General features: G+C 41.2%; 1 protein-coding gene across 2 annotated transcripts in view; it reads right to left on the reverse strand.

Moving 5' to 3' along the window:
- Positions 1-26,882, reverse strand: part of LOC132834270 (inactive cell surface hyaluronidase CEMIP2-like) — a 184,724-nt gene that overhangs the window by 122,983 nt on the left and 34,859 nt on the right. The window contains exons 1-3 of one of the 2 annotated variants that reach the window (XM_060852975.1): positions 26,356-26,556; positions 24,312-24,656; positions 4,173-4,643 (exon numbers count right to left, since the gene is read on the reverse strand). In XM_060852975.1, the coding sequence (XP_060708958.1) occupies positions 4,173-4,643; positions 24,312-24,648 (808 nt within the window). In that variant the 5' untranslated portion in view covers positions 24,649-24,656; positions 26,356-26,556. Of the gene's footprint in view, positions 1-4,172; positions 4,644-24,311; positions 24,657-26,355; positions 26,557-26,882 lie in introns of those variants that run through there. The other variant, XM_060852976.1, reaches the window with a different exon arrangement.

Raw genomic sequence — 26,882 nt, forward strand, 5'->3', positions numbered from 1 at the left:
ACAGGTTACAGTTTAGTCTAATGAAACACATTGGTGCTGCCTTATTTGATCCTTTCATTCCTCATGCTATAATGGCTGCTGTCATGGCACAGTGGTTAGCACTGCTGTCTCAGCACCAGGTTCGATTCCAGCCTTAGGTAACTGTGTGTGTAGTTTGCACATTCTTCCCATTGCTGTGTGGGTTTCCTCCAGGTTCTCTGGTTTCCTCCCACTGCCCAAAAATATGCAGGTCAGGTGAATTGGCCATGCTGAAAAACGTGTTGCTGGAAAAGCGCAGCAGGTCAGGCAGCATCCAAGGAGCAGGAGAATCGATGTTTCGGGCATAAGCCATTCCTGAAGAAGGGCTAATGCCTGAAACGTCAATTTTCCTGCTCCTTGGATGCTGCCTGACCTGCTGCGCTTTTCCAGCAACACATTTTTCAGCTCTGACCTCCAGCCTTCACTTTCTCCTAGCTGAATTGGCCATGCTAACCTGCCCATATTGTTCAGGGATGTGCAGGCTAGGTGCTAGGAGTAGAGGAATGAGTCTGGTGGATACTCTTCCAAGGGTTGGTGTGGACTTATTGGGCCAGGAGGCTGTATCTGCTTGGATTCTATGATTCAACAAAAGCTCACAATCTAAAATGGTTTAGAAATCACGCTGCATTAATTAAACTCTTACAGTAATGCTGGCAGAGAATGAACTCATTGCATCAGTGTTGGGAGCTTGTTTCTGCATGCTCAGTTCCCAGAAACAAAATTAAAAGAACTAACCAAAAATGTAAAAGCTGAGGAGAATGTCTAAGAAGTTACATTCACCACAATCACAGCTGCATGATCGAACACATTATGTACAGTTTTTACTGGAAGGGTTATTTCAGCCACAAGAAACAGCATAGCAATGCAGACAATCATTAAGTTACAATCCAGTTACTTACTGATTAAATAAGATCCAGTGCAAAGTACTTAAGAAAAAGAGGAATTATTGAGCGAGAAAGACAAAAATAGCACATCCTTTATATTTTGGAGAGTTGCATAATTGGAGAGAGCAGTCTGTATTTATTAGCATTCATTATTAATTTGAATGAACAGATGACCAAGGTTGCCTTAACATGCAATGTAAATATGTAGTTAAACCTAAAGTAGAGTTGACAGTGTGCATGACGAGGCTCTCAATGTGACTGTTGTGCAGCAGATTTAGCCTGCGCTGTAACCTGTTATGTCCCGAAGCTCAGAGACCGTACTATATTGAGCGCAATGCTTCTAGCATTAGAACAAGAGGAGGCTATTCAGTTTTTCCACCCCGTTGCACCACAGGTGGATTGTTGTAAACCTTTCCTCAATTCTACTAACTTACAGTTGATCTGTATCTTTGATACCCTTTCCCGACAAGAGATACCTACTGAGCCCATCCTGAAAACTTCAAATTAACAAATCTCACCAATTTGTTAATGTGCTTGCTCATTTCGGTACTGCCTATTCACTCTGTTTATTACTAAATAAGATCCTGACAGGATTGTATGTGCCTCAATAAGATGGTCTCTCATCCTTCGAAACTTCAATGGATACAAGTCCAGACTTTCATCGCGAATGTATTAGGATATCTGAAATGTTTCTGTTACACAACAGAAAAAAAATGTTCATTTTTTTGCAAATGTATGACATTACGAGGCAGTTCACAGCCATTTCAATATTTCTGAAGTGTAGTTGTTGTTATAATGTTGGACACGGAGCAGCTCATGTGAACACAGATAGATCCCACAATGTTTTGCTAACATTGGTTGATAAATATTGGCCATGACACTGGGACAACTCTTTCTTCAAGTATTGTGGTCTAAACTATGGGATGTTTTTAAATATGTTGCCATATTATTTATCTTAAGTTTGGATTTCTGGGTTTTGAACTAAACTAGAGATTTTCTGTGTGCCTGAACTTGATAACAAAATAAGTATTTCTGTAGCCATTGAGAGTTGTTTTGAAACTACTTTGATGTTTAGCTTGAGAATTTGTTTTTGTGTACATTGGCAGGGTTTTAAAACCAAACAAATTTCAATTCAGAAGGTCAAGAGGGTTTGTTTTAAAGCTTGGAAACACCCATAGCTCAGAGACAGAGTGCTTTTCTCAATTTCACTTTGAGTTTGGAATGGTCCTGAGAAATAGGATGGTTCTATAAACCTATTCTCCTGGGAAGGGTGCAGAGCGGATGACAGTGTTGGGATAAAGCTTGACTAGGTAATTTAAAGCTGCCTACATTAATGTTTAGGCGTACAATAGTTCCAGGTAAAAATTGAAGTAACAAGTAACATTAACCTACCGAGGTGTTAGATACAGGGACTCTGGTGTTAGGATTGTATGAGTGGTGTTTTGGGTATTATACAAAAGCTGCTTTATTTCTTTTAAAAAATATAAAGGAATAATTCAGGGTTAATGGGAGTATATGTTTCATGTGTGGTTAAAAGTCTTTACATTTATAAGTAGATAGTTTGGTCTATTCTATTTTATCATCACTTCTTTTGTATTAAACTTCCATTATATTATTAAAGCAAAATCTGTAGTATTGCATGTTTATGTTTCAGCGAGAAAACACTTAAAACCAAAACAAATCAAAATATTTTCTACCAGGCCAGGTTCTTGTTGGCAACTAACCTATTGGAGGATAACATTAATTTAAATAATAGTCGTGCCATGGAAACATTTACAAACAAACAGAGCCATGATTTAACATCTCTCCTCCAACAGTACAATCCTCTTTCAGAATCACAATCAAATGTTGCCCTCAGGTTATTTGGTCAAGTCCCTGGAGGTGGTTTTTGCAGATACCACAAAGATAACTGCAGGAACAGTTGGTGTTGAGGAAGTAGGAGGCTGCGGAATGACTTGGACAGGTTAGGAGAGCGGGCAAAGTAGTGACAGATGGAATATAATGTGGGAAAGTGTAAGCTTATGCACTTTGGTAGGAAGAATAGAGCTGTACACTATTTTCAAATGAGCAAGGCCTTTGGAAATCTGAAGCACATGAGACTTAGGAGTCCCAGTTCAGCATTCTCTTCGGGTTAATTTGTAGGTTCAGTTGGCAGTTCGGAACACAAGTACAATGTTAGCAATCATTTCAAAAGGGCTGGAATACAAGATGTACTGCTGAAGCTGTATAAGGCTCTAGTCAGATTGCATTTGCAATATTGCCAGCAGGTTTGGGCCATGTACCAGAAAGATGTACTAGCCTTGGAGGGGGTTCAGAGGAGATTCACAGAAATTATCCCAGGGTTTGTCATATGAAGAAAGTTTGAGGACTCCAGCCCTGTATTCAATGGAATTTTTAAAAATGAGGGATGTTATTGAAACTTAGAATACTGAAAGGACTGGATGACATGGATAAGGAGAAAATGTTTTCATGAGAAGAAACTAGAACCCATGGGCAAGGCCTCAGAGTGAAGGGGTGATCTTGTAAAACTGAGATAAGGATGAATTTCTTCAGTCAAGGGTGGAACTCATTGCTGCAGATGGCCATGGAGATCAAGTTATTGAGTATATTTAAGGAAGAAATACGAGTTCTTGATTGAGGAAATCAAGGGTTACAGAGAAGGCAGGAGAACGGGGTTGAGAAACATATCAGCTATGACCAAATGGTGGGCAGGCAGGAGGCTGGAAGAACACAGCAAGCCAGGCAGCATTAGGAGGTAGAGAAATCAACATTTCGGATGTAACCCTTCTTCAGGATGCTGCCCATCTTGTTGTGTTCTTCCAGCCTCATGCCTGTCTACTTTGGATTCGACAGAATGGAGTGGCCATATTCACTTCAGTGGGTGGTTAAGAGCTGACCCCATTGCTGTCTATAGACTATTGTTAGTTCAATCACATGGTTATAGTTAATTTGAATTTGAATCATGAAAGACGAGTGTTCAGTGACATTTTATTCCATATGTTTGTTTCTCAATCAGTCAACCTTTTTATCATGTTGAAAACTGTTGAATGAGCAGATTAGCCTGCAAATCCAACAATTTTAGAGTTTGTTTCACTTTTACTTCTCTTTGGCAAGTGTCCTAGACTTTGAGATGATCCAAACTCAATGGCTTCCAATCAGAACACATTTATTGATAGATACCAATTAGCACATGTATATTTGGTATATTCAAATCTACACAGAATGAAAGCTATATTATAACTAAACACATACTATACTTATGGATTTTACCTGTAGTTCCAAAAACACTCTGTTCCTTGTTAAGCATTAGTTTCTTCACAATGGAGAATGGTTTTGCTTGGTGTACATCCAGCAACAAGTTCAACTGTTTCAGCCAGAGTAAGACTTCATAAAGTAGCTGTGGTTTTATCTTAACCTTAATGAGATTGAGTGAGTTAATTTTGGGGAGCTGGTAAATCATCTTCTGATCACAGGTCGGAAGCTGGAAGAAATCTCGGGATAAATTCTTCCCTGCAGCTTTTCTCAGTACATGATTGGTTACTTCAACAAGGGCATTGCAAGTCAGTCGTGTTTCTTTGGTTTTTTTCATGCTCTGGTAGATAGTCAGCAAGCTGCTCTCTGACCCTTTTCGCAAACTTGTACTCCGTGCAGATCGCTTGTAAAGTGGGTAAGTGTCAGAAGAGTTAGCCACCCCATAAGGGGCCATTTTCAAAAGAGAAGTTTGAATACTTTGGTGAAGGCCTGTGGACAAAATACCAACAGTCAGAATTTTTTTTTAAAAAGTAAAGAGATTGCAACACTGCTTCACTAATAAACATCTGTTTCCAATTGTAAAGAGCAAGAGCAAACTCTAATTTCATTTCTTCCCCTCTCTTTCCCTTAAGTTATTGTTGCATGTGACTGTAATTCATTAAAGGTTTCATTAGTGACACAGGTGATTTGATGGAGGTTTTTTTCAAAACAAAAAGACATACTTGCGTTTATATTGCATGTTTTATGACTCCTTTGAATTTTCTTTAGGCAGGCAGTATTTTGTGAACTGTAAGCCCTACAATATATTTTTCAAAAATCGCAGTTTGATTTAGATGCTTGTTGAAAGAAAGATAGTGTCTGGGTAACTGGAGAGATTATTTATTCTCTTCTTCAAAATATACTTTAGAATTTGTTTTATGTTCACTGGAAAGCAGCTTTAACATCTCATCTGAAATATGCATCTCCACCGTGCAGCACCACACTGGAGTCCATGCACTAACCTAGATTTGAAATCTTACAGTAGGTCTTGAACCAACAACTTTCTTAAAGTCAAATCTGCTACCAACGAACCACAGTATTAAGCAAGATTACAGAGGTGCAGAATAAGAACTTTCAGTAGAAAGGAAGACATTGCTAGTAAAATTAGTTTTGGAAAAATAGTTAGCTCATGTAAAGTAGAAAATCCATTACTGAAAGCTCTCCTATTTTTACGTCATCACCTGCAAATTGACTAATCTCTCCTTTGTTTCTTTGCTGCTGCAAAATTCTTTAATGTTTTATTGGAGGCTATTTTGAAGCTTTTTTTCCCCCTCAGATAATTTCTTAGCTTTACTTAACAGGAGGATACAATCCTAAAAGTTAAGGAAGGTAGTTAGGAATGAAATAAAGGAGTTCACACTGCCCAAAAACATAGCAAAAATCTGAGTCTTCCCCCACCACAGCCGTCAATGGATACTGTGGGACTGCTGAAGCTCTTCGTATTGTGATCAACTGATGTGTGTTAGGTACCAAAAAAATGAGGAGCAAAAGGGAATACATAGGACTGATATACATATCAGATATTATTCATGGCAGAACAGGTTTAAGGGCTTTAATGGCTGACTCCTGTTCTCTACATTTCTTAACATTTGATAGGCTCTCATTTTCTTTTTAAGTTTGTCTTTCATTACTATATTTTTTTTCTTAGAGGCAGTCGCTATGAAAATTTTAATTGCTTTCTAAACTTTATTTGCCCTTGGCAACACTTAAAATTACGAGCAATGTCCTCCTTTCTGATGAATATACTTATCCTGTACTGCTGTAATCGCATTAAAAACACTGTGCTACAGCTGTGTGCCAATTTCTCCATCCACCTCCCTCTGAAAGCTCCTAAATCTAATGAAAACAACATTTCAAAAATTCTTTCATGTACTCCCTATCTGTCCAAATTGATAAAGAACCCTGTATTGAAGTTGCAATGCTCATTCAAATACCTCGATAGGAGCTGTGATGGTTCTGACCATGTTTTGCATTGTGCAACATTGCCATATCTCCCTATTTTTTCTCTGACTGAATAAGTTGGCATCTAATTAACAGCCAGTACTTACTCCCACCCACACACGGATCACTGCAAGCCTGAATCGCAACTATTCATTTGCTAGGTCGCAAGGGTGTTGAAGTCTACTGGTGATGCTGAGGGAGGTATGCAGTCCATAATCTCCAGAATAATCCTGTAATTGGCACCCCCTCCAATAACAGAGCCCTGAATAATGATGTAGAGATATGAAATTTATAAATCCCAATACAACACCTGGAGAATGTTAGTTCATAAAATAAATATAGACTAAAAAATACTTTTATTGCCAATCCCTACTTTCCCTGCAGAAGGTGGTGTTTCTTGAACATCATCATTCTTGATGATCATCATTCTTGATGAAGGTTTTTGCCAGAAACATCGATTTTCCTGCTCCTCGGATGCTGCCTGACCTGCTGTACTCTTCCAACACCACTCTGATCTAAACTCTGGTTTCCAGCATCTGCAGTCCTCACGTTTGCCTATGTAGTAGGTACATCTACAATGTTGTTGGGAGGGAACTCCAGGATTCAGAACGAGCTGCACTGAAAAGGACAGTGACATATTTCATAGTCAGGATGGCATGGGACTTGGATGGGAATTTGCAGGCAGTGGTGTTAACATACATCTCCTGCGCTTCTCTATGGTAGAGGTTACAGATGTGTAACTTGCTGGGAACTATTATAGAGTCAGGGTTATACAGCACAGAAACAGACCCTTTGGTCCAACGTGTCCACGGTGATGAAAAACCTAAATTAATCTAGCCCCATTTACCAGCACTTGGCCCATATTCCTCTCAACCATTCCAATTCATGGATCCATCCAGATGCCTTTTTAATGTTGTAACTACCAGCTCATTCCATGCACTCAACACAGTGAAAGAAAGAAAAGGCCGCACCTTAGGTCCCTTTTAAATCTTTCCCCTATGTCCCCTCATTTCGGATTCCCATACGCTGGGGAATAGTTTTTGGCTATTCATCCTATCCATGTCCCTCATGATTTTATAAAGCTCTATCCTTTAGCATCTGATGCTCCAGAGAAAACAGCCCCAACCTATTCAGCCTCTCCCTGTAGTTCAAACCCTCCAACCCTGGCAACATCTGAGTAAATCTTTTCTGAACCTTTTCAAGTTTCTTTCCTATAGCAGGGAGGCCAGAATTGAATACAGTACTCCAAAAGCAGCCAACAAATGTCCTGTACAGTCGCAACATGACATATACTCAGTGCACTGACCAATAAAGGCAAGCGTACCAAATGCCTTCTTCATTGTCCTATCTATCTGCAACTCAATTTCCAAGGAGCTATGATCCTGTACTCCAAGGTTTCTGTTTCGCAACACTGCCATTATCACAACCTTACCATTAAGCGTATAAGTCCTGCCTTGATTTGCCTTTATCAAAATGCAGCACCTCACATTTATCGAAATTAAACTCCATCTGCCACTGCTTGGACCATCCACCCATCTGATCAAAGTCCTGTCGTACTTGAGGCAACTTTACTCACTGTCCACTACTATATCAGTTTTGGTGTCATCCGTAAATTTACTAACCATACCTCCAATGTTCACATCCAGATGGTTTATATAAATGACTGTTATATTGTATATAAATAAAAGGTATTTCAGTTGAGAAGATGTGGTAGAATTAAGACACACTGAATATGCCATTTATTAATTGATTAAGTAAACTGAATCTCTAGCTCCCAAAATGGACATTATATGAAAAGTAAAAATTGTATAAACCTTTTAAATAAGCAGACAGGGAAATTTGCCAGAGAGAGAAATGTGAAATTTTGCAGAGATGACTGGCCTGGGAATTTCCTCAACTACATTATTTTCAGGGTTCTTGTTGTGGCAGATCATAGAGTAGGAGCTGCTCCCAAGGAAGTTCTGTCCCATTACCAATCCATCTAACTCCAGAGGGATAGCTCTGCTTACTAGCCATGCATATCTGGATACTGGTGGGCAAAGAAATCCTTTCCTCACTCCAAATAAATGCAGGAGATGGTGGAAAGAGAAAATAACACTAAAGTATAAAACACACAACTGATCTGAAACACAGAAATGACAATGGAATTGAAGATAAAAATAATTGTTATATACAAATATATGCAAATGACTGTATTCCAAAGCTGATGTAACTCAGGTCACTCCAGACTCATACAGCTGCACAAAATGGACTGAACTAAAATCCAGCTGTTATCCCCAGGCCATTTATCCTCTTGATCTCATTTCATGTGAAAATTAATATTTTACTTCAAGAGGTCACACAAATAAAATGTTTAGCTGTCTGCAGATGAGAGGATTTTACTTTCTCATAAAATATTTAGAATCTTAGAATCTCTACAGTGTAGAAGCAGGCCATTCAGCCTATGGAGTCCACACCAACTCTCCCATACCCACTCCCAATCCCAGTAATCCTGCATTTCTCATGGCTAGTCCACCTAGCCTGCTCATCCCTAGACACTATGGGAAATTTAAGCATCACACTTTCAGGAATTATTGCCATTCATTCTATCACGTATCTACTATCAATTTGAAAGCTCTTGCACCATCTAATTCTTTCCTTCTAAGTTTTTACATAACTCCCTTTTAAAAGTTATTATTGAAATCTGCTTTAATCATTCTTTCAGGTTATGGATTTCTGATCACACACCAATTATCTATATAAAAATAATTCCAAAAACAGTTTCCCACTCTTACCTGCCAATATCTTTATATACGTGTCTATGGATTATTACCACCCCACCAGGCGAAACTGGTTATGGTCACCTATCTTATTAAAACCTGAGACTCAGTGGATTTTGAGTCCATGAACCAGTAAAAGGTGCTACATAGAACATTATAGTACAGGCCCTTCGGCCTTCGATGTTGCACTGACCTGTGAAAGCAACCTGAAGCCCATCCTGATTCCTGAAGGACTTATGCCCGAAACGTGATTCTCCTGCTCCTTGGATGCTGCCTGACCTGCTGAGCTTTTCCAGCAACACATTTTTCAGCTCTGAAGCCCATCTAACATACACTATTCCATTATCATCCGTATGTTTATCCAATGACCATTTAAATGTCTTTTAAGTTGGTGAGTCTTCGACCGTTGCAGACAGGGCATTTCACACCCTTACTACTCTGAGTAAAGAGCCTATCTCTGACATCTGTCCTATATCTATCAATTTAAAGCTACGTCCCCTCGTGCTAGCCATCATCTGAGGCAAAAGGCTCACTGTCCAACCTATCTAATCCTCTGATTGTCTTGTAGGTCTCTTATGTCACCTCTCAATCTTCTTCCCTTAGCAAAAACAGTCAAGTCCTTCAGCCTTTCATCATCAGACCATCCCTCCATACTAGGCAACATCCTGGTAAATATCCTCTGAACCCTCTCCAATGCTTCCACATCCTTAGAGTATTGTATAGAATTACAATCGCATTATACTAAGTGCAGCTGCACCAGAGTTTTGTGCAGCTGCAGCATGACCTCATGGCTCAGAAACTCAATGCCTCTACCAATATAAGCTAACACACCATCCGACTTCTTTCTTAACAACCCTATCAACCTAGATGGCAACTTTCAGGGATCTATGTACATGGACACAGACCTCTCTGCTCATCTACACCACCAAGAATCTTACCATTAGCCCAGCACTCTGAATTCCTGTTACTCCTTCCAAAGTGAATCACCTCACACTTTTCCACATTAAACACCAAATTGAAAGAGGACTATACAGACTGAACAATACCCTAATGTCAATCTTATCTGTAGGCAGGCAAACACATTAGTCCCACGCCACAACCATACAAACAAAAACTGAAAGAACTGCAGATGCTGGAAATCAAACAAAAAAAACCAAACGGTTGGAGAGAAATCAGAGTTAACATTTCTGGTCCAATGAGGTTTCTTCAGAACGGATGGTAGCTAGGAAAAGGTTGATAATTACACAGAAGATATGGGGTTTTGGGGGGGGGGGGGGGGGGGGGCGGGGAAGAAAAGAGGCAGGGAGAATAAACAATAGGCAGAGATAGAGCAGAAAGACTCAGAGAAACAGATGGACAGACAAGAGTTTAAAAAAGTCTATTTGGGGTAATAGCTGCTAATGGGAATAATTAGTAGCTGATAATGGGTTGTGTGTGGTACCAGCTCATGTGATGACAAGGCCTGATATGTGGTGTTGGGATAAGAGCATAGCCTCAAGCCTTATAATTGTTGAACTCGATATTAAAAACCTGAAGGTTGCAGAGTTCCTCAGCAGTAAATGAAATGCTGTTCTTCCAGTTGTACTGGGCTGCACTGGACTGTTGCAGAAAGCCTGATACAGAGATGTTGGTCATGGAATAGGGTGGTGTATTGAAGTGGCAGGCAATTAGAAGCTCAGAATCATTTTTGCAGACAAAACGGTCATCCAGCCTGTGCTTCATTTTCCCCAATGTACAGGAGACCTCACTGTGAGCAGCAAATGCACTAGACTGGATTGAATGAAGTGCAGATAAATCACTGCTTCACGTGGAAGGTGTGTTCGAGGCCTTAGTGATGAGGGAGGAAGCAAATTAATAGATTTTACATCTTCTCCAGTTGCTTAGAAAGGCGCTCTGGGAGAGGGGTGGGGGTGGTGTTGAGATTGAAGGAAGAGTGGTCCAGGGTGTTCCAGAGGAAACGGTCCCAGTGGAAGGATCACAAGGGAGGGGAGAGGAATGTGTGTCTGGTGGTGATATGCCACTGGATGTGGAAGCTGGTGAAACGGTAGGTGAGGACAAGGGGGACCATTTCACTCCTGTGGTAGGAGAGAAGAGGATGTGAGGACTGAAGTGTGGGAAATGGGTTGGACGGCCTTGTCGACAATGGTGCTAGGGAATCTTTAGTTGAGGAAGAAGGTGGACATTTCAGAGGCTCACCTGTCGAAGTGGGCATCATCCGAAGTGATGCAAGATAGAGATGGAGGAACTGGAATGGAATCTTGAGGAAGAGGGTGAGAGGCTGTTTGGTTGAGGTTACTGTGGGAGGAGTTGGAGAGTTTGTAGTGGATGTCAGTGGCCAGCCTATCCCCGGAAATGGAAACAGATGTCAAGAAAGGGAAGAGTCAGAGATGGGCCAGGGTGAAAATTGGAAGTGATATAAAGAAACGTTTCCAATTTTGGATGAGAGGGGGAAGTTGCACCAATGATTTCATTGATGTACCGCAGAAAGGAGTTCTGGGTGGGAGCTGGAGTAGGGCTGGAACAAGGAATGTTCCATATACCCCACAAAGAGACAGGCATCACAAGGGCCCACAAAGGTACCCATGGCCACATCTTTGACCTGGAGAAAGTGGGAGCAGTTGAAGGAGAAGTTGCTCAGAGCGAAGACGAGCTTGGCCAGGCAGAAGAGGGTGGTGGAGGATGGGGATAATTCAGGCGGACAGCACTGATACATCTTGGTGGGGATAGGCACCATCTTGGGGGGGGTGGCAGTGGGTGGAGGGGTTGGTCATCACCAGAACGTTGGTGACCATGATAGACACAATGGCTTGGTGTTCCTTGGTGCGGTCATGGTCCAGGTGAGATAGGAGGAGGTATCCATTAGAATTATGCTATCTGAGGATGGGAAGTAAGGAGAAAGGAAAGAAAGAAATATGAAAAGAAGAAACAAACAAACAGAGCTGAGAAACTGCAGTGCATGAGCCCTACCCCTCCACCATCTTGTTGGCGCTCAGCACGCCAGACAATAACATCAATACGCTTGTCAACAGGCTTAAATACAAGTCAGGGTTGATCTGCAAAAAGCTAAGTCACAACAATGTTTCATCCCTGAAGCAGAGAGATAGAAAAGGATAATATTAAGTTAGAGAGGGTTCAGAAGAAATCTATCAGAATGTTGCCGGATATGAAAGTTTTGAGTTATAAAGAAAGGCTGGATAAACTGGGACTGCTTTCACTGGAACGTAGGAGGTTGAAGGGTGACCTTCAAGGTTCATAAAATTATGAGGGTTATAGATAAGGTGAATGGCAGGCGTCCTTGCCCTAGAGTTGGGTATTTTAAGACAGGGGCATATTTTTAAGGTGAGAGGAGAAGGATTTTAAAAAAAAGATACAAAGGGAAAATTTTATACAAAAGGTCGTTCATGTGTGGAATGAACTTCCAGAAGAAGTGGTGGATGTGGGTATAGTTACTACATTCAAAAAACTCTGGTAAGGACATGAATAGGAAAGGCTTGGACGAATATGGGCCAGGACTTACTGCATACCCATGACTGTCACCCAACTACCAAACTAATGCCATTTACAAGTTCGCTGATGACACCACCATAGTCAGTCAAATCTCAGATGGTGACGAAACAGACTGCAAACGGGAGGGGGAAGACCTGGAAAAAAGGGCGTACTGAGAACAACCTAGCTCTCAATGCTGGCAAAACCAAGGAATTCATTATTGACTTTCAGCGGGATGTTACTCATGCCCCCTACACTAACAGCACAGAGATGGAACAAGTGGAGCATGTCAAGCTCCTGGGAGTAGTCATCCACAACAAGCTTTCTTGGACTCTTCATGTGGACACACTAGATTAGATTAGATTAGACTTACAGTGTGGAAACAGGCCCTTCGGCCCAACAAGTCCACACCGACCCGCCGAAGCGTAACCCACCCATACCCCTACATTACCCCTTACCTAACACTATGGGCAATTTAGCATGGCCAATTCACCTGACCCGCACATCTTTGTGACTGTGGGAGGAAACCGGAGCACCCGGAGGAAACCCACGCAGACACGGGGAGAACGTGCAAACTCCACACAGTCAGTCGCCTGAGTCAGGAATTGAACCCGGGTCTACAGGCGCTGAGAGGCAGCAGTGCTAACCACTGTGCCACCGTGCCGCCCTCACTGGTTACAAAAGGCCCAACAACATCTCTTCTTCCTCAGGCAGCTGAGGAAATTTGGCATGACAGCGAATACCCTTTGCAAACTTTTATGGGTGCGCCATCAAGAGCATTCTGTCTGGATGTATCACTACCTGGTATAGCAACTGTACCATTCAAGATTGGAAACGGTTACAGAGAGTGGTGAACTCAGCCCAGACAATCACAAAGGCCAACCTCCCATCTATAGAATCCATCTACCAGGCCCCGCTGTCAAGGAAAGGCCAACAGCATTCTCAAAGATCCATCCCACCCTGGCAATGTTTTTCTACAACCTCTTACCATCGGGGAGAAGGTACAGAAGCCTGAACACACGCAACAATCAGTTTTGAAACAGTTTCTATCCGATTGCTGTTTGAATACTGAATGGAATCGAACTGTTAACATTTGCCTGTACCAGTGTTTTTGTTTTTGCCACTGTTTACCTATTATTTAATTATCTTTGCTACTTAACTCTGATCTGCCTGTGTTGCTCACAAGACAAAGCTTTTCACTGTGCCTCGGTACTCATGACAATAAATTCAATTCAATTCCAGGAGCAGATAGGTGAGACTAGTTTAGTTTAGGATTATGGTCTGCATGGACCGGTTGGACCAAAGACACTTTCTGTGCTGTGTGACTCTGTGCATGGGAAGTGGGGAACAGAGTCAGTAGGAAGGGCGAAAAACAGAGGAAAGGCAAGGGAGGGAAATGGTGTGAAATAATGGAGCAGAGATCAAAGTTCCCACCTTGAACAGAGAGGAAGGATGAAAATTGACAGTATAAACCATACAGCCTGTTAAGGAGATGATTGCAAAATTTTTTTTTTTTTAAAAAGCAGTTTGTAGTAAATAAGAATCTATCAATTGGGCGGCACGGTGGCACAGTGGTTAGCACTGCTGCCTCACAGCGCCTGTAGACCCGGGTTCAATTCCCGACTCAGGCGACTGACTGTGTGGAGTTTGCACGTTCTCCCCGTGTCTGCGTGGGTTTCCTCCGGGTGCTCCGGTTTCCTCCCACAGTTCAAAGATGTGCGGGTCAGGTGAATTGGCCAAGCTAAATTGCCTGTAGTGTTAGGTAAGGGGTAATGTAGGGGTATGGGTGGGTTGCGCTTCGGCGGGTCGGTGTGGACTTGTTGGGCCGAAGGGCCTGTTTCCACACTGTAAGTCTAATCTAAAATTGTGAAGCATGCAAGTCTTCAAACTGCATCAGAAGACACCATTTTTAAATAATTAAGAAATCAGGTTCCTAAATTATAGGCTTCTGGAACTCTTGCAGAAACACGTACATAAGTGGCAACAGTTTAGGAACTCGCCTGAATACTGTGGCATATACAATGAAGAATGTGGAATGAGGTATGGAGAAAATCTATGGGATTATTTTTGACTCTGGTTCGGGAAAGCTTTAAAAACAAATGTTGTATAGAGATGGAGCATAAAAGCAGAGATACTCTGAAATTCCCAGATATCAGCATTGGTAAGGAAGCAGAGTTTGATGGAACATTGAAAATCCACTGGTGACAAAACCAGTTGATCTGGGATTCCTCTGTCAAGAAAGAATTCTACAACTTTGCAGCAGTTAGAATCTGATATGCTGCAAAAGACATGTGAAAATGTTATTTAGATTAGATTAGACTTACAGTGTGGAAACAGGCCCTTCGGCCCAACAAGTCCACACCGACCCGCCGAAGCGCAACCCACCCATACCCCTACATTTACCCCTTACCTAACACTACGGGCAATTTAGCTTGGCCAATTCACCTGACCCGCACATCTTTGTGACTGTGGGAGGAAACCGGAGCACCCGGAGGAAACCCACGCAGACACGGGGAGAACGTGCAAACTCCACACAGTCAGTCGCCCGAGTCGGGAATTGAACCCGGGTCTACAGGCGCTGTGAGGCAGCAGTGCTAACCACTGTGCCACCGTGCCGCCCTAAATTTGAACCAATCTTAACCTAGCCTCTAAGCCTGGTTTCAGATCTCACCTAGCTTATTATGAAATTTTAATGAGGATTTTCAAAGATCGGGGATAAACAGGATAAATAGAAAGTGCTCAGAAGTAAATACGTTTTGTTGAAAGTGTAAAAATGGGAAATACCAAGTTGTAGAATTGATGTCCCTGGAGGGAAATGCATAATGGCTGGGCAATTCATTATCAGCATGCTACACAACTGATAGAAGATAAAATACATTCTTTTGGATTCAATCGGAATAGAAAATCACGCCAATATCTTGCACTTACTTAATGAGTCCAGTAGAAAATGTTCCAAGATCAGCGAATAAATAAAACGGCACCAGTTTCTGGTGCAGATAACAGGAGACTAAAGGTTTGTCTAAGCAAACTTCAAAGGGTAAGAGAACACTTGAAAAGTGGAACGATTGAGAAGTATAACAGTTAATATTATTAATGTTAAAAGATGATAGTTACTAGCCAACAATGGGTGGAGCAAAAAGAAACAATGCACAAATTGAGAGCCTGAATGGCTGCAGGGGGGAAAAAAAAGGGAGTAAAGTTACAGATCTATAATGGAGAAAGATCTAATAAGAATGCGTTTCTATCAGTATGATACATGCGAGTTGGCCTCAGTGTTGATCGAATCCAATCAGCTGAATTTTCAACAAGTTTGATTAAATTGAGAGGAAGAGAATGTTATTGTTGACAGAAGCAGAGTTAACATGCGATTGAGCTAATGGATTAGAGTCAATGGGAACAGCAGTGATATAAAGAAACAGAACAACAAGGAAGGAAAGAAAGACAGACAAATGCTTTAACAGCTCTGAAGGGCAGTCACTGATGTACCATTGGAAATACAAAGTCAAGTTGTTCACAGCTCCCAGAAAGAGCAAACACAATTTTAATAGATAAAAATTGATCAGAATGTGACAGAATTCCTTGGATCTGTTTAGAAATAGTGCCATAAGGCATTCTCATGAGTCAGTAGACTCTACCAAAAACACAGCATCTCCGGCAGTACAGCAAATCTTCGGTACCGCACTGGAATGCCAATCTGAATGCTCTAGGGTCTGAACCCACTCTTGTTGGAGAGACACTAATCACAGTGCCACAGTGCTCACTGTTTAATGTCTGCATTAAGTATACAAATCCATATTTCAAAAGAAAATGTCAATTATGAGTAATTTAGGACACTGCTATTTTGCGAGACTTCTAGTTTTAGTTTTAATTTAAATTAGATGCCACTGGGATTAAAATAGCACCAATTGTAAATGTTCTTTGCAAATTGCTTTTAATTAATTATGTAACCAATTATGTATTTTAACAAAAAAAGGAGAAGAAAGCAGTTGAAACCCTGAGCTGGTCAGACAGTGCCTGCTTCAGGTTGATTACTTTCTTGTGAAAACTCCTTGTAACAAGCGGCTGAATTGAATGCCCCGCTGCCAGAGGTGATATCATTCCTGCTGTGTATCCACGCACCCCATTAAAACATTTCCGGCAGCATGTGGGGAATGGGTTGGTAAGGTGATGAGTAGCCCACATTCCTGTGGGCGAAATAAAGGCCATAAGCAGCTAATTAAGGGCCCTTAAAGACCAGGATAATGTTGGCGTTTAAGCAGCAATGGAAGGAGGCCACACCATGCATTCATCCCAGCAACTGGTTAGGAAAAGTCCGTCTGGTTCACTATTGCCCCTTAGGGAAGGAAACTGCTGTCCTTACCCGAGCTGGCCTACATGCGACTCTAGACTCATAGCAATGTGATTGACTCTTAACTACCCTTTGGGCTATTAGCGATGGGCAATAAAATGTTGGCCCCAGCCAATGACACACAAATCCCACAAAATGAATAATAAAGACAGAAACACAGCAAATGTGGAACCATCTTTGTAGAAATAAAGTTTTGTATTGGATTTGAATGTTCTTGAGAAATTAGCTTTTTCAATGAGGTCAACTGCTATTTCTCTAAAACCATACAGACCTAATTTATAGATCAGATTCCCTACAGAAGGGATTCCTAATTTATAGAGCCAGCCTCTCATCATAACTCAAGTCTCTCTGTACAGTAGCATCAAAATGTTCACGCTTTTTAAAATGTTGTTACCCTTACTACAACAATAAATCCTCACACCTCCTAACAGGCCAATTGCTGGCAAATCGGACTAGATTAGTTTCAGATATCTGGTTGACACGGATGGGTTAGACCGATGAATCTGTTTCCGTGCTATATATCTCTATAACTCTATGACTGACCTTGTTGCTCAGTCGATTTGCATCGATTTAATGCAGCTTCTTAACAATTTACACCCCCATCGTGGTGATGCACCAACAGCCCATGGTCCTCACTACTGTATGGTTTCACCTGCCTTGAAAATATTGCCAAGAGTCATAGAGCAGATAGACTGTCATTGTGTGACATCCTTTGTTAATGCAATGGAATGCTACAAGTATGCTTCAACTGAGAATGTACTGTACACTAAAAATGCCACATTATTTGAAAAACCTGGTAACAACTGCATTTATATAGCATACTTAACATACTGAAATATCACAAGGTTGGGGTGGCTCAGTGGTTAGCTCTGTTGCCTCACAGTATCAGTGACCCAGGTTTAATTCCACCCTCAGGCAACTGTCTGTGCAGTGTTTGCACATTCTCCCCATGTCTTCGTGGGTTTCCTCTGGGGTCTCCAGTTTGCTCCCACAGTCCAAGGATTTGCAGGTTATGTGGATGGGTCATGCTATATTACCCTGTAGTATCCAGGGATGTTCTGGCTAGGTTGATTAGCCAAGGAAATTGCAGAGTGACAGAGATGGAGTGGGTGTGGAGTGAGATGCTCTTCAGAGGGTTGGTGTGGAGTCGATGGGCTGAATGGCCTGCTTCCACAAGCTTTTGGTGATTCAATTATTGAACAAAATGTAACACTGAGCCATATAGAGAAGTATTAAAGTCCTCAGCATGCGCAGTTCGATGTTTTATTGTATTGAAGTTGTCAAAACTTCAATATTGTATATAAAGTTTGCCAAAAAGACTGGGATGGGTGAGAGGGTGAGAGGGTGAGAGCTGGCTTAAGAACCTGCTCCATTGGTCAAATACAGGGTCAAAGCTCAGTTAGCTTCTGAAGAACTGAAAAAAAGCTGTCTGATCCTTTGCAAGTCTCTTGATTGAAAAGTAGTGTTGTCATGTTTGCCAACACAACACTATGAACATTTTTCCTTACTTGGCACACCCTCCTTATGCACAGCCATTGCTCAGGGTGGGCCATTTGTGCAGTGGTAGAAATGTGAACATTACATGACGCACAGAATATGTGTCCCAGCTGCGGTCCTGCAGTCCACCCTTTGGCCAGTGCCCAAATCACATCAACAAGAACAAGCTGTGCCTGTATAAGTTGCGATTGCCTGTCTGCACTGACATCTGCCCTACACTTCACACCGACACCCATCCATCCCTATTACTTGCAGGCACCAAAGCTTTTACTGTAATCAGAAAGTCAAATGTCAGTACTTTATAGTCAGTTTACATTTAAATTCTGGTCAAAACAAACTGCTCAAACAGCTGTATTTTGAGAGTTAGAAGCAAACAGTAGACTCATTTCTAAAGCAATACCTCTGACAATGGTTTCATATGGTAAGTCATAGAGGAACATGGCTAAAGAAGTATAACAGCGCAGTGATCATTGAATCTATTAGGTCCATGGTGGTTCTGTAGAACAGTCTGGCTAGTCCCAATCCACTGTTGACTTCCTGAAATCTGCAAGTTTATTTTGTTGAAGTGCATATCAAATTTCCTTTTCAAATCATTCACTGTCTTGTGTTTCCACCAGCAGCGAGTGCCAAATCAATACCACTTGCTACATAAAAAGGTTCTTCCTCAAATTTTCTCTGTACAACTTGCCCAATTAAGCTCTGTCCTCAATTCTTCAATCAACAACTTTGGGAAACAGGTTTTATTTGTTTAGCTTCACCTCTATCAAATCTCTCCTAAATCTCCTTTATTTATAAAGGGTTTCTGCAATCTATCCTTGTAGTCCTTTCACTCTACAAGGGGTGCATTTCCAGCTCACAATGCAGCTTCCTTCACACTGGTGAAACTAAACAAACTGGGTTTCTGCATTACAGAACATCTCCACTCTGACCATAGGAATGATCCTGACATTCTATTTGTTTGCTATTTCAAGACACCAACTTAGTTTCACGAGGAAGAGTTTCTTCTTTCAGCGTCGAGCGCCTTGGGAACTCCTTGCCACAGGCAGCTATTGGAGAACATTCATTGTGTACATTCCATTTTGGTATGAACCACTGCAAAATGGACTATTATTTAAATGGTGAAAACCTGCAGCACGCTCCTGTGTAAAGGGACCTGGTGCCCTTGCACATGAACCACAAAATGTTGGTTTGCAGATGCAGCAGGTAATTAAGGCAAACTGAGCGTGTCCTTCATTGCTAAAAGGATGATGTTTAAAAATAGGGAGGTTATGCTGCAGCTGTACAGGCTGCTGGTGAGGCCATACCTGGAGTACTGTGTCTAGTTTTGGTCTCCTTACTTGGGAAAGGATGTACTGGTACTGGAGAGGGTGCAGAGGAGGTTCACTAGGTTGATTCCAGAGTTGAGAGGGTTGGCTTATGAGGAGTGGCTGAGCAGACTGGGATTATACAGGTAGTTCTTTTATAACATGATGGTTGCAGTCTTGTGCAACCCCTCACTATATAAAAATCATGCAATAAAAAAAAAGCACAGTCATAGAGATGTACAGTATGGAAACAGACCCTTTGGTCCAACTAGTCCATGCAGACCAGATAACCCAACCTAATCTCATTCCATTTGCCAGCACTTGATCCATATCCCTCTATACCCTTCCTATTCATAGACCCATCCAGATGCCCTTTAAATGCTGTAATTGTATCAGCCTCCACCACTTCCTCTGGCAGCTCATTCCATACACTCACCACCCTCTGCATTTAAAAAAAACTTCCCATTAGGTCCCTTTTATATCTTTCCCCGTTCACCCTAAACCTATGCCCTCCAGTTCTGGACTCCCCCACATCAGGGTGTATTTGCCCTATCCATACCCCTCATGATTTTATAAACCTCCATAAGGTCATCCCTCAGCCTCTGACGCTCCAGAGAAAACAGCCCTAGCCTATTCAGCCTCTCACTGTAGCTCAAATCTCAAATCCTGGTAACATCCTTTAATTTTTTTCTGAACCCTTTCAGGTTTTACAGCATCCTTCTGGTAGGAAGATCAGAATTGCACACAATATTCCAAAAATGTCCTGTACAGCTGCAATGTGACCTCCCAACTCCTATACTCAATGCTCTGGCCAATAAAAGAAAGCACACCAAACATCATCTTCACTATCCTATCTACTGGTGACTCTACTTTCAAGGAATTATGAACCTGTACTCCAAGGTCTCTTTGTTCAACAACACTCCAGAGAACCTTACCATTAAACGTATAAGTCCTGCTAAGATTTGCTTTTCCAAAATGCAGCACCTCACATTTATCTAAATTAAACTCCATCTGCCACTCTGCAACTCAAAGTGTTGGTAATGCAATGTTATAACCAACACAGATTTTAAACTTTTGCCCTTTAGAATCAGCATCCTCAATGTGTCAATTGCATCATAGACAATTCATGTTGACAAAATGCGCATGATAGCAGAATGACCTGTACTCATTGGAATTTAGAAGAAGAAGGGATCTTATAGAAATAAGAATTTAAGAAGGAAATAGATAACAGCAAGAAGATAGTGCTTACTGGCCGGTGAAATTAGAATAAGGGGGCATAGCCTCAAAATAAGGGGGAGCAGTTTAGGATTGAGTTGAGGAGGAGCTTCTTCACTCAAAGGGTTGTGAATCTGTGGAATTCCCTGCCCAGTCAAGCAGTTGAGGCTGTCTCATCAAATGCTGTTAAGGCAAAGATAGATAGATGTTTGAACAGTAAAGGAATTAAGGGTTACTGTGGGTAAGTTGCCCTGAATCCACAAAGAAATCACCCATGATCTTATTAAATGGTGGAGCAGGCTCAAGGGGCCAGATGGCCTACTCCTAGTTCCTATGTAAGGCTGATAGATTCTTTATCAGGAGGGAAATCAAAGCTTATGCGGAAAATGCAGGAATGTGAAGAATGGCAGATCAGCAATGATCCTATTGAATGACTGGAAGAGCTGAACGGACTACTCTTATTCTTATTGCCTTAAAATTTGTCGAGGGCTCAGCGCAATGAAGTCAAACACAAGTTTGAGGAACAACACTATTTCCTACTTAGGCACTTAACAGCCTTGAGATCTCAATATTGAATTCCAAAACTTCAGAAACTGACCACATGGTGTGTGTTCTCCATTTTGTACTTACATTCTTCCTCTCTGAGCCTCTACAGCTTTGTCTTGCTTGTATTTTGCTCTTAGTAGAGTGTTACATCAATTTACATCTTTTTCTCTTTCACCACCATCACCAACACCTTTGCCTTTCCACCACCTGCCGCTTTGCTCCTCATTTGGCTCAGTAAAAAATAAATTTAAAAAAAAGTTTTCAACACTTGCAGTTCTGAACAGTGGTCAAACCAGACTCAAAATATTAACTCATTACCTGCTCTACAGCTATTGCCAAACTTGAATTTCTCCAACAGTCTTTGTCTCGATATTACCACCCACCTTCAAAGCTCTATGCTGATGCACCTCCAGATCCCTCTACCCTTTTTACTCTTTAGATTTGTTACAAATATTTTGTGTTTCTCCTTATCCCTTCGGCATCACCTCAGGTTTGCCTGCATTAAATTTAATTTGCCACTTTACTGCGCATCCTGTTAGCCTATACCTTTTTTGCAGTCAACTAGTATAAGTTTCCCTTATGCCTAACCTCCAAGTATGATTGATAGTTTTGAAACATTTTACTCTTTGTTCTAACAACTAAACAAAAATTGCACATATCAAAGAAAGCAGTAGTGCTTGGTGAATGAATTGTCTATCATCCTACAGTCTGGAGATGAACTATGCTCTCGTTGGCTATGATGGAATTGGAGTTTATACCTACAGTGTGTTAAAAATCATTCAAACATTGAACTTACAAAGCTCAGAAGGCTATGAATGTACCTTCTCTGCCATTCAGTGACTGATTTGCATTAGGATTCCATTTATCTGCCTCAGCTTCTCGGGGAAAAAAAGCTGTCCTCCCAAATTTTCAATTATTAATCAAGCTACAGTTTTTTTTGAGAGAATTCCTCACATGTATCACAATGTGTGCAAAAAAGCATTTCTTAACAATCAAAGCCAGGATATTCAGATTAATGTTATGGCCCTTTACTTAGATACTCCCTTAAAACCTCATCAACCTCAATCAAATTGTCCATCGCTGTTTAATGTTCTGGGAAAAATAAACTAATTTGTGAAATCATTCCTCATAAATTTACTTGTTGCTGACCAAAAAGATTCTAATCAGGGGCTTTCCCAAACATTCCAATACCAACACATCCTTTCCAAGGTATAGTGCCTGGGCTTTATACAGCACCCAAGTGGGACCTAATTAGGACTTTGTACAGGTGCAACATGAATTCCTTACTATTATATCTTAACATCTAGTTATAAAGGCAAACTTTTTTTATTGTATATTTTACACATGACTGATACATTTTACTAAGTGCTGTATATGGACCACTAAATCCCTTTGGACTTTATTCCTAGGTGTTCACCACTTTTTAAAAAAAGTGGTCAGATTGATCCTTCTTTGGTTCATAATGGATGTCCTTAAACCTAACTGATGATGTCCATCGGCCTCAGTTTTCCCCACTCACGTAAACTATCAAAGTTCAAAATCACTCAAGGTTGGGATACAGACTCTAACCTCACACCTTTAATGCATAGTCTGAGCTGAGATGTCACTTTTTTAAAAAAAACCTTAAGTTATCTCAGGACCCTGACTTGAAAGAAGTTCTGGGATTTACATATTGATCAATCGAAACTTGCAACCCCATTCTAGGTGATTAAAGACTTAATAGCAATCTAGGTTTGTTCAACACATTGCATCAGTTGTATGATACTTTGGTCTTTTACTATAAATTCTGTGTCCTATGATCCTGCTTCAAAGGAGCAGTGCTTCAAAAGCTTGTACTTCCAAATAAACCTGTTGGGACTATAACTTGGTGTTGAGAATTTTTAAAAAATGTTATCCATCCCAGTCCAACACCAGCACCTCCACATCATAAACTATCAAGGTCTCTTTGGAATGTTATGCTCCCATCTCAGCAAAGTTGGATTGATGACTCACCATTGTTTCATCCAAGTTATGAATAAATGCAGTGAATAACAACAGATTCTTGTAGGACATCACCAATCACTTTCATCCAAGTCATGATGTACTGGTCAAGTAAATATTAGTACCTGAAAAATTCACTTTCTTTCCACAAACACTGAGTATTTCCTGTTATTACAGTCACACTGAATCGAATATTTATCTTCAATTAACAAACCTCCTAACTAGGTTAACAACTTCCATTTAATTTTGTTGGTTTTACTTTTGATTAACAATCCCCTCTTTGGAACCTTATTGAATGCCTCCTGGAAGTCCATGTAAACTGCATTCACTGGCATTCCTCTCTCTAGAACATTAGTTACTTCCTCAATAAATCAAATCAGGCTAAACAGCCACAATTACATTTCAGAAACCCCTACTGCTTTTACTTAATCACGTCAAATTTCTCAAAATAATCACTCTCGTTCTCCTTCTTTGTCAATTCCAATTATTCCTCAAACCTAAACGAGTAGCTCCGCAATTTTTCTCAATCACCTTTCTTAAATTATTGAGAAAGATTTCCCAATCTAAAAAGAACAAATCCTGAGTCAAGCAGGCTTTGGAAGGTTATGACTAAGCATCTGCAATTTCTCCAAACATTTCAATTAACCCCTTGGGGTGGAAACCATCAGCTCCTGGAGCTTTGTTAGTATCTTGCACCATTATCAATTGTAATATTAAGTGAATAAGAAACTATGTTTCAGCTCTTGCTTTGTTTATAACCTAGATGATTCTTCTCCTCCATGGTGAAGATTGACATAAATCTGTGACTCTTTCGTTAGCAATACAGCCCCACTATTTTTGAAGGATCCACATGCTACTAACAATCTTTGTTTGCTGTCCATCGAGTCACTTCAAATTCCTTTAATTTACAATATTCTTTACACTTACGTACTTTTCTTTAGATTTACATTATCTTCCATGTTTTTTAATTGTTTCAGATCATTATTTTTCCTACTCATTGGAAAGATATATGGCTCCATTTTAAGAGAACTGGCTAGCTTACCTTTGGAACCTTTTCCTTGGGATAACTGACTCTTGCCATCACAGTGCAGCAGACCTGGTAAAACTAAAACAAAAACTACAAAAAGCAGTAGGTGATACGTGAACGCTTTCGGTGTTCCTGGGCCAAATGTCCTTTTCCCACAAAGTCTACCCTCAGGTGCAAGAGTCAGTAGGGGTGCCTGCCACACAGGCTTATTTTGAAGAAGCAAATGCTTTTGTAAAGAAGGCAACAAATTAACAGTCTGTGTTATTCTACATTGTGGAAACCTCTCTGATGAGCAGCTAGTGGAAATGTCCTTGACAGCAGATTGGGCCTTGATGTTCTTGTCAGTTTTCATTTCCAAATCTGTAAATGAGATCAGTAAATCAGAGTTAATATTTGCAAACACAGGTCACTGTGTACACCCTGAAAATGAGCATTAAGCACTGGCAAAGGAAGCTGCACTACAGCCACTAGGACTACAGGGAGGGAACAGCTGATGATTGGGGCGAGGATCCCCTATTGGGTCATGCCCAATGAGGTAGCTCAAGACTATGTCTATTGGCTGCCAAGTTCCCATGGTTTTTTTTCCTCATTAATAGATGTTACATGGTTTCCACCTCTATCTCTCCCTCCCCTCAACTTGGCTATTCTCCTAATCACTTAAACCTTCTCCGGACCCACCTTGTGTTTCTTTGATTCCCATAGGGGGCTTGCTAACCAGCTGTCTCTGTGCTTGCCATCCTTGGCAGATTCCCAATGCCTTTGGTCCGATCAGAAGTTCAGCAGGTTCTGTAGCCCCACATCAATGTAGCAGTGTACTAGGAGGTATTTGTGATTTTTTAAAAAAATGTTTGTTCAAGGGATGTGGGTATTGATGACCTGGTCAGTATTTCTTCCTTGTTTGACATTCCTGCACTCCAACACTGGAGCATTGGCCCTGAAGAATGTGCAGGGAGGTGCTGGGAGCATGGTACTGAGTGAAATGCTCATATACAGAGCCAGTGCAAAGATGACAGATCAGAAGACCCTTTCTGCATTGGAACAGTTTGTTGAAGATGGGTGGCAACTCCCACATTTGAGGGAGTTGAATGTTGGCAAGTCAACAAAATCAGTCCTCACCCAAGCCTTAATTATCTCCAATAGCTGCTCATCTCATCCCTCCCACCTTACTCCCACCCCACCCATCTTTCCTCATCTTCTCCACCAAGCCCCTCTCTCGTCATCGCAGCTCCTCCCCCACTTTCCCGCCATTCTTCACCCTACTTTTAAATTTCTCCTTATTTCCTTAAAAGTAGAGTCCTTTTAAACCGTAGTTTACCTTCTCATAACGTGAATATTTCGAGAGGAATGGAGGTAACTGTGTTAGTTGAAGACTTGCAAGTATCAGATCTGCCATGTGATTTGAGGGGTGAACGGGATGAAATGTGAATTAGAAAATCCAAGTGGCGGGAAAAAAAATCCAAATTTACACCCACGGAAACTTCGGCCAACAACAGGCAGAGAGGTGTGGTGCTGTTAGGTGCATTCCCGGAGGGGAGTACCTGCCTCAGGCCGGCACTAACTTGCCTGGTGATGGCCACTCGGGCCATCTACACGGCTAGCCCTCTTCCCCCTCGGGCCAGCTATTAATCACCTCACGATCTAATTAAAGCGGTCAGGACTAATTCAACACCAAAAACAAAACCCCTGACAAGTTAACACTTCAGGCTATAACAGCGAATTAAATGCGCTGCTAATTAGACACTACAAACCCAATTAACAGCAGAGTTTAGAAACCAAACTGTAGCTCCGTCCTTTTCTAAATGTCACCAATTAAACTGACCGGCAAAGCGTAGGAGGAATTTTTACCTGTCGCTGTTACATTGGCCAACTTTGATAAATATACATTTCTAAAATTTCGACTTGGCCGAGTGAGTTCCTTCTTAACTCTGCAAAATCTCATTTAAGGCTTTTTAAAAAAATCTCCCACTTCCCCCAGTTGAACTCCGTTTCTTATGAAGAGCTCTAACTTATTATTAAAGGGTCCCCATCCCCGGTTACAAACACTACAAGTCTCGCTTACCTTACTGACTATGGATTGCTCTCAGAAGTCAGCCTTGAGGATTGGGTCCTTATATCAGTTTTAATACTCGGAGAGAGAATGTTCGGTGTCTGCCCTCCAGCCCGTCTCCCGCTTACACAAGCTGCAGTTCTGGGGAACATCCCAAGGAACCATATCCAAATTCGTCAGCTCCAGCAATGATCTCGTCAAACTAGCTGGAGTCATCAATGGAAACAAAACTCCACTTGTTCAATTTTAGCCTTTTAAAAAAAATATTTGTTTTGATGGTTTTTTTTACAAGGCAAGTCTGCGCACTGGGAATCTATTTGGCAGATTACACGCTCTAAAGTTTCTAATAATGTTGGATGAGGCTGTGAAACTTTCTCGCCCAAGGGTGGGGGCAACTGATCTGTCACTTTCAGCTTGATAGAAAGAAATTGAAAAGAATTGACATGCGGTTACTCCAATTAAAAATTGGAAGGAATTTTCATTGCTGAAGTCGTTAAATCCACACCAGTCAAAGAAGGAAGATGGAGATTAAATCTGCC

Source organism: Hemiscyllium ocellatum, chromosome 39 (genome assembly GCF_020745735.1).
Source record: "Hemiscyllium ocellatum isolate sHemOce1 chromosome 39, sHemOce1.pat.X.cur, whole genome shotgun sequence".
Taxonomy (NCBI): Eukaryota; Metazoa; Chordata; class Chondrichthyes; order Orectolobiformes; family Hemiscylliidae; genus Hemiscyllium; species Hemiscyllium ocellatum.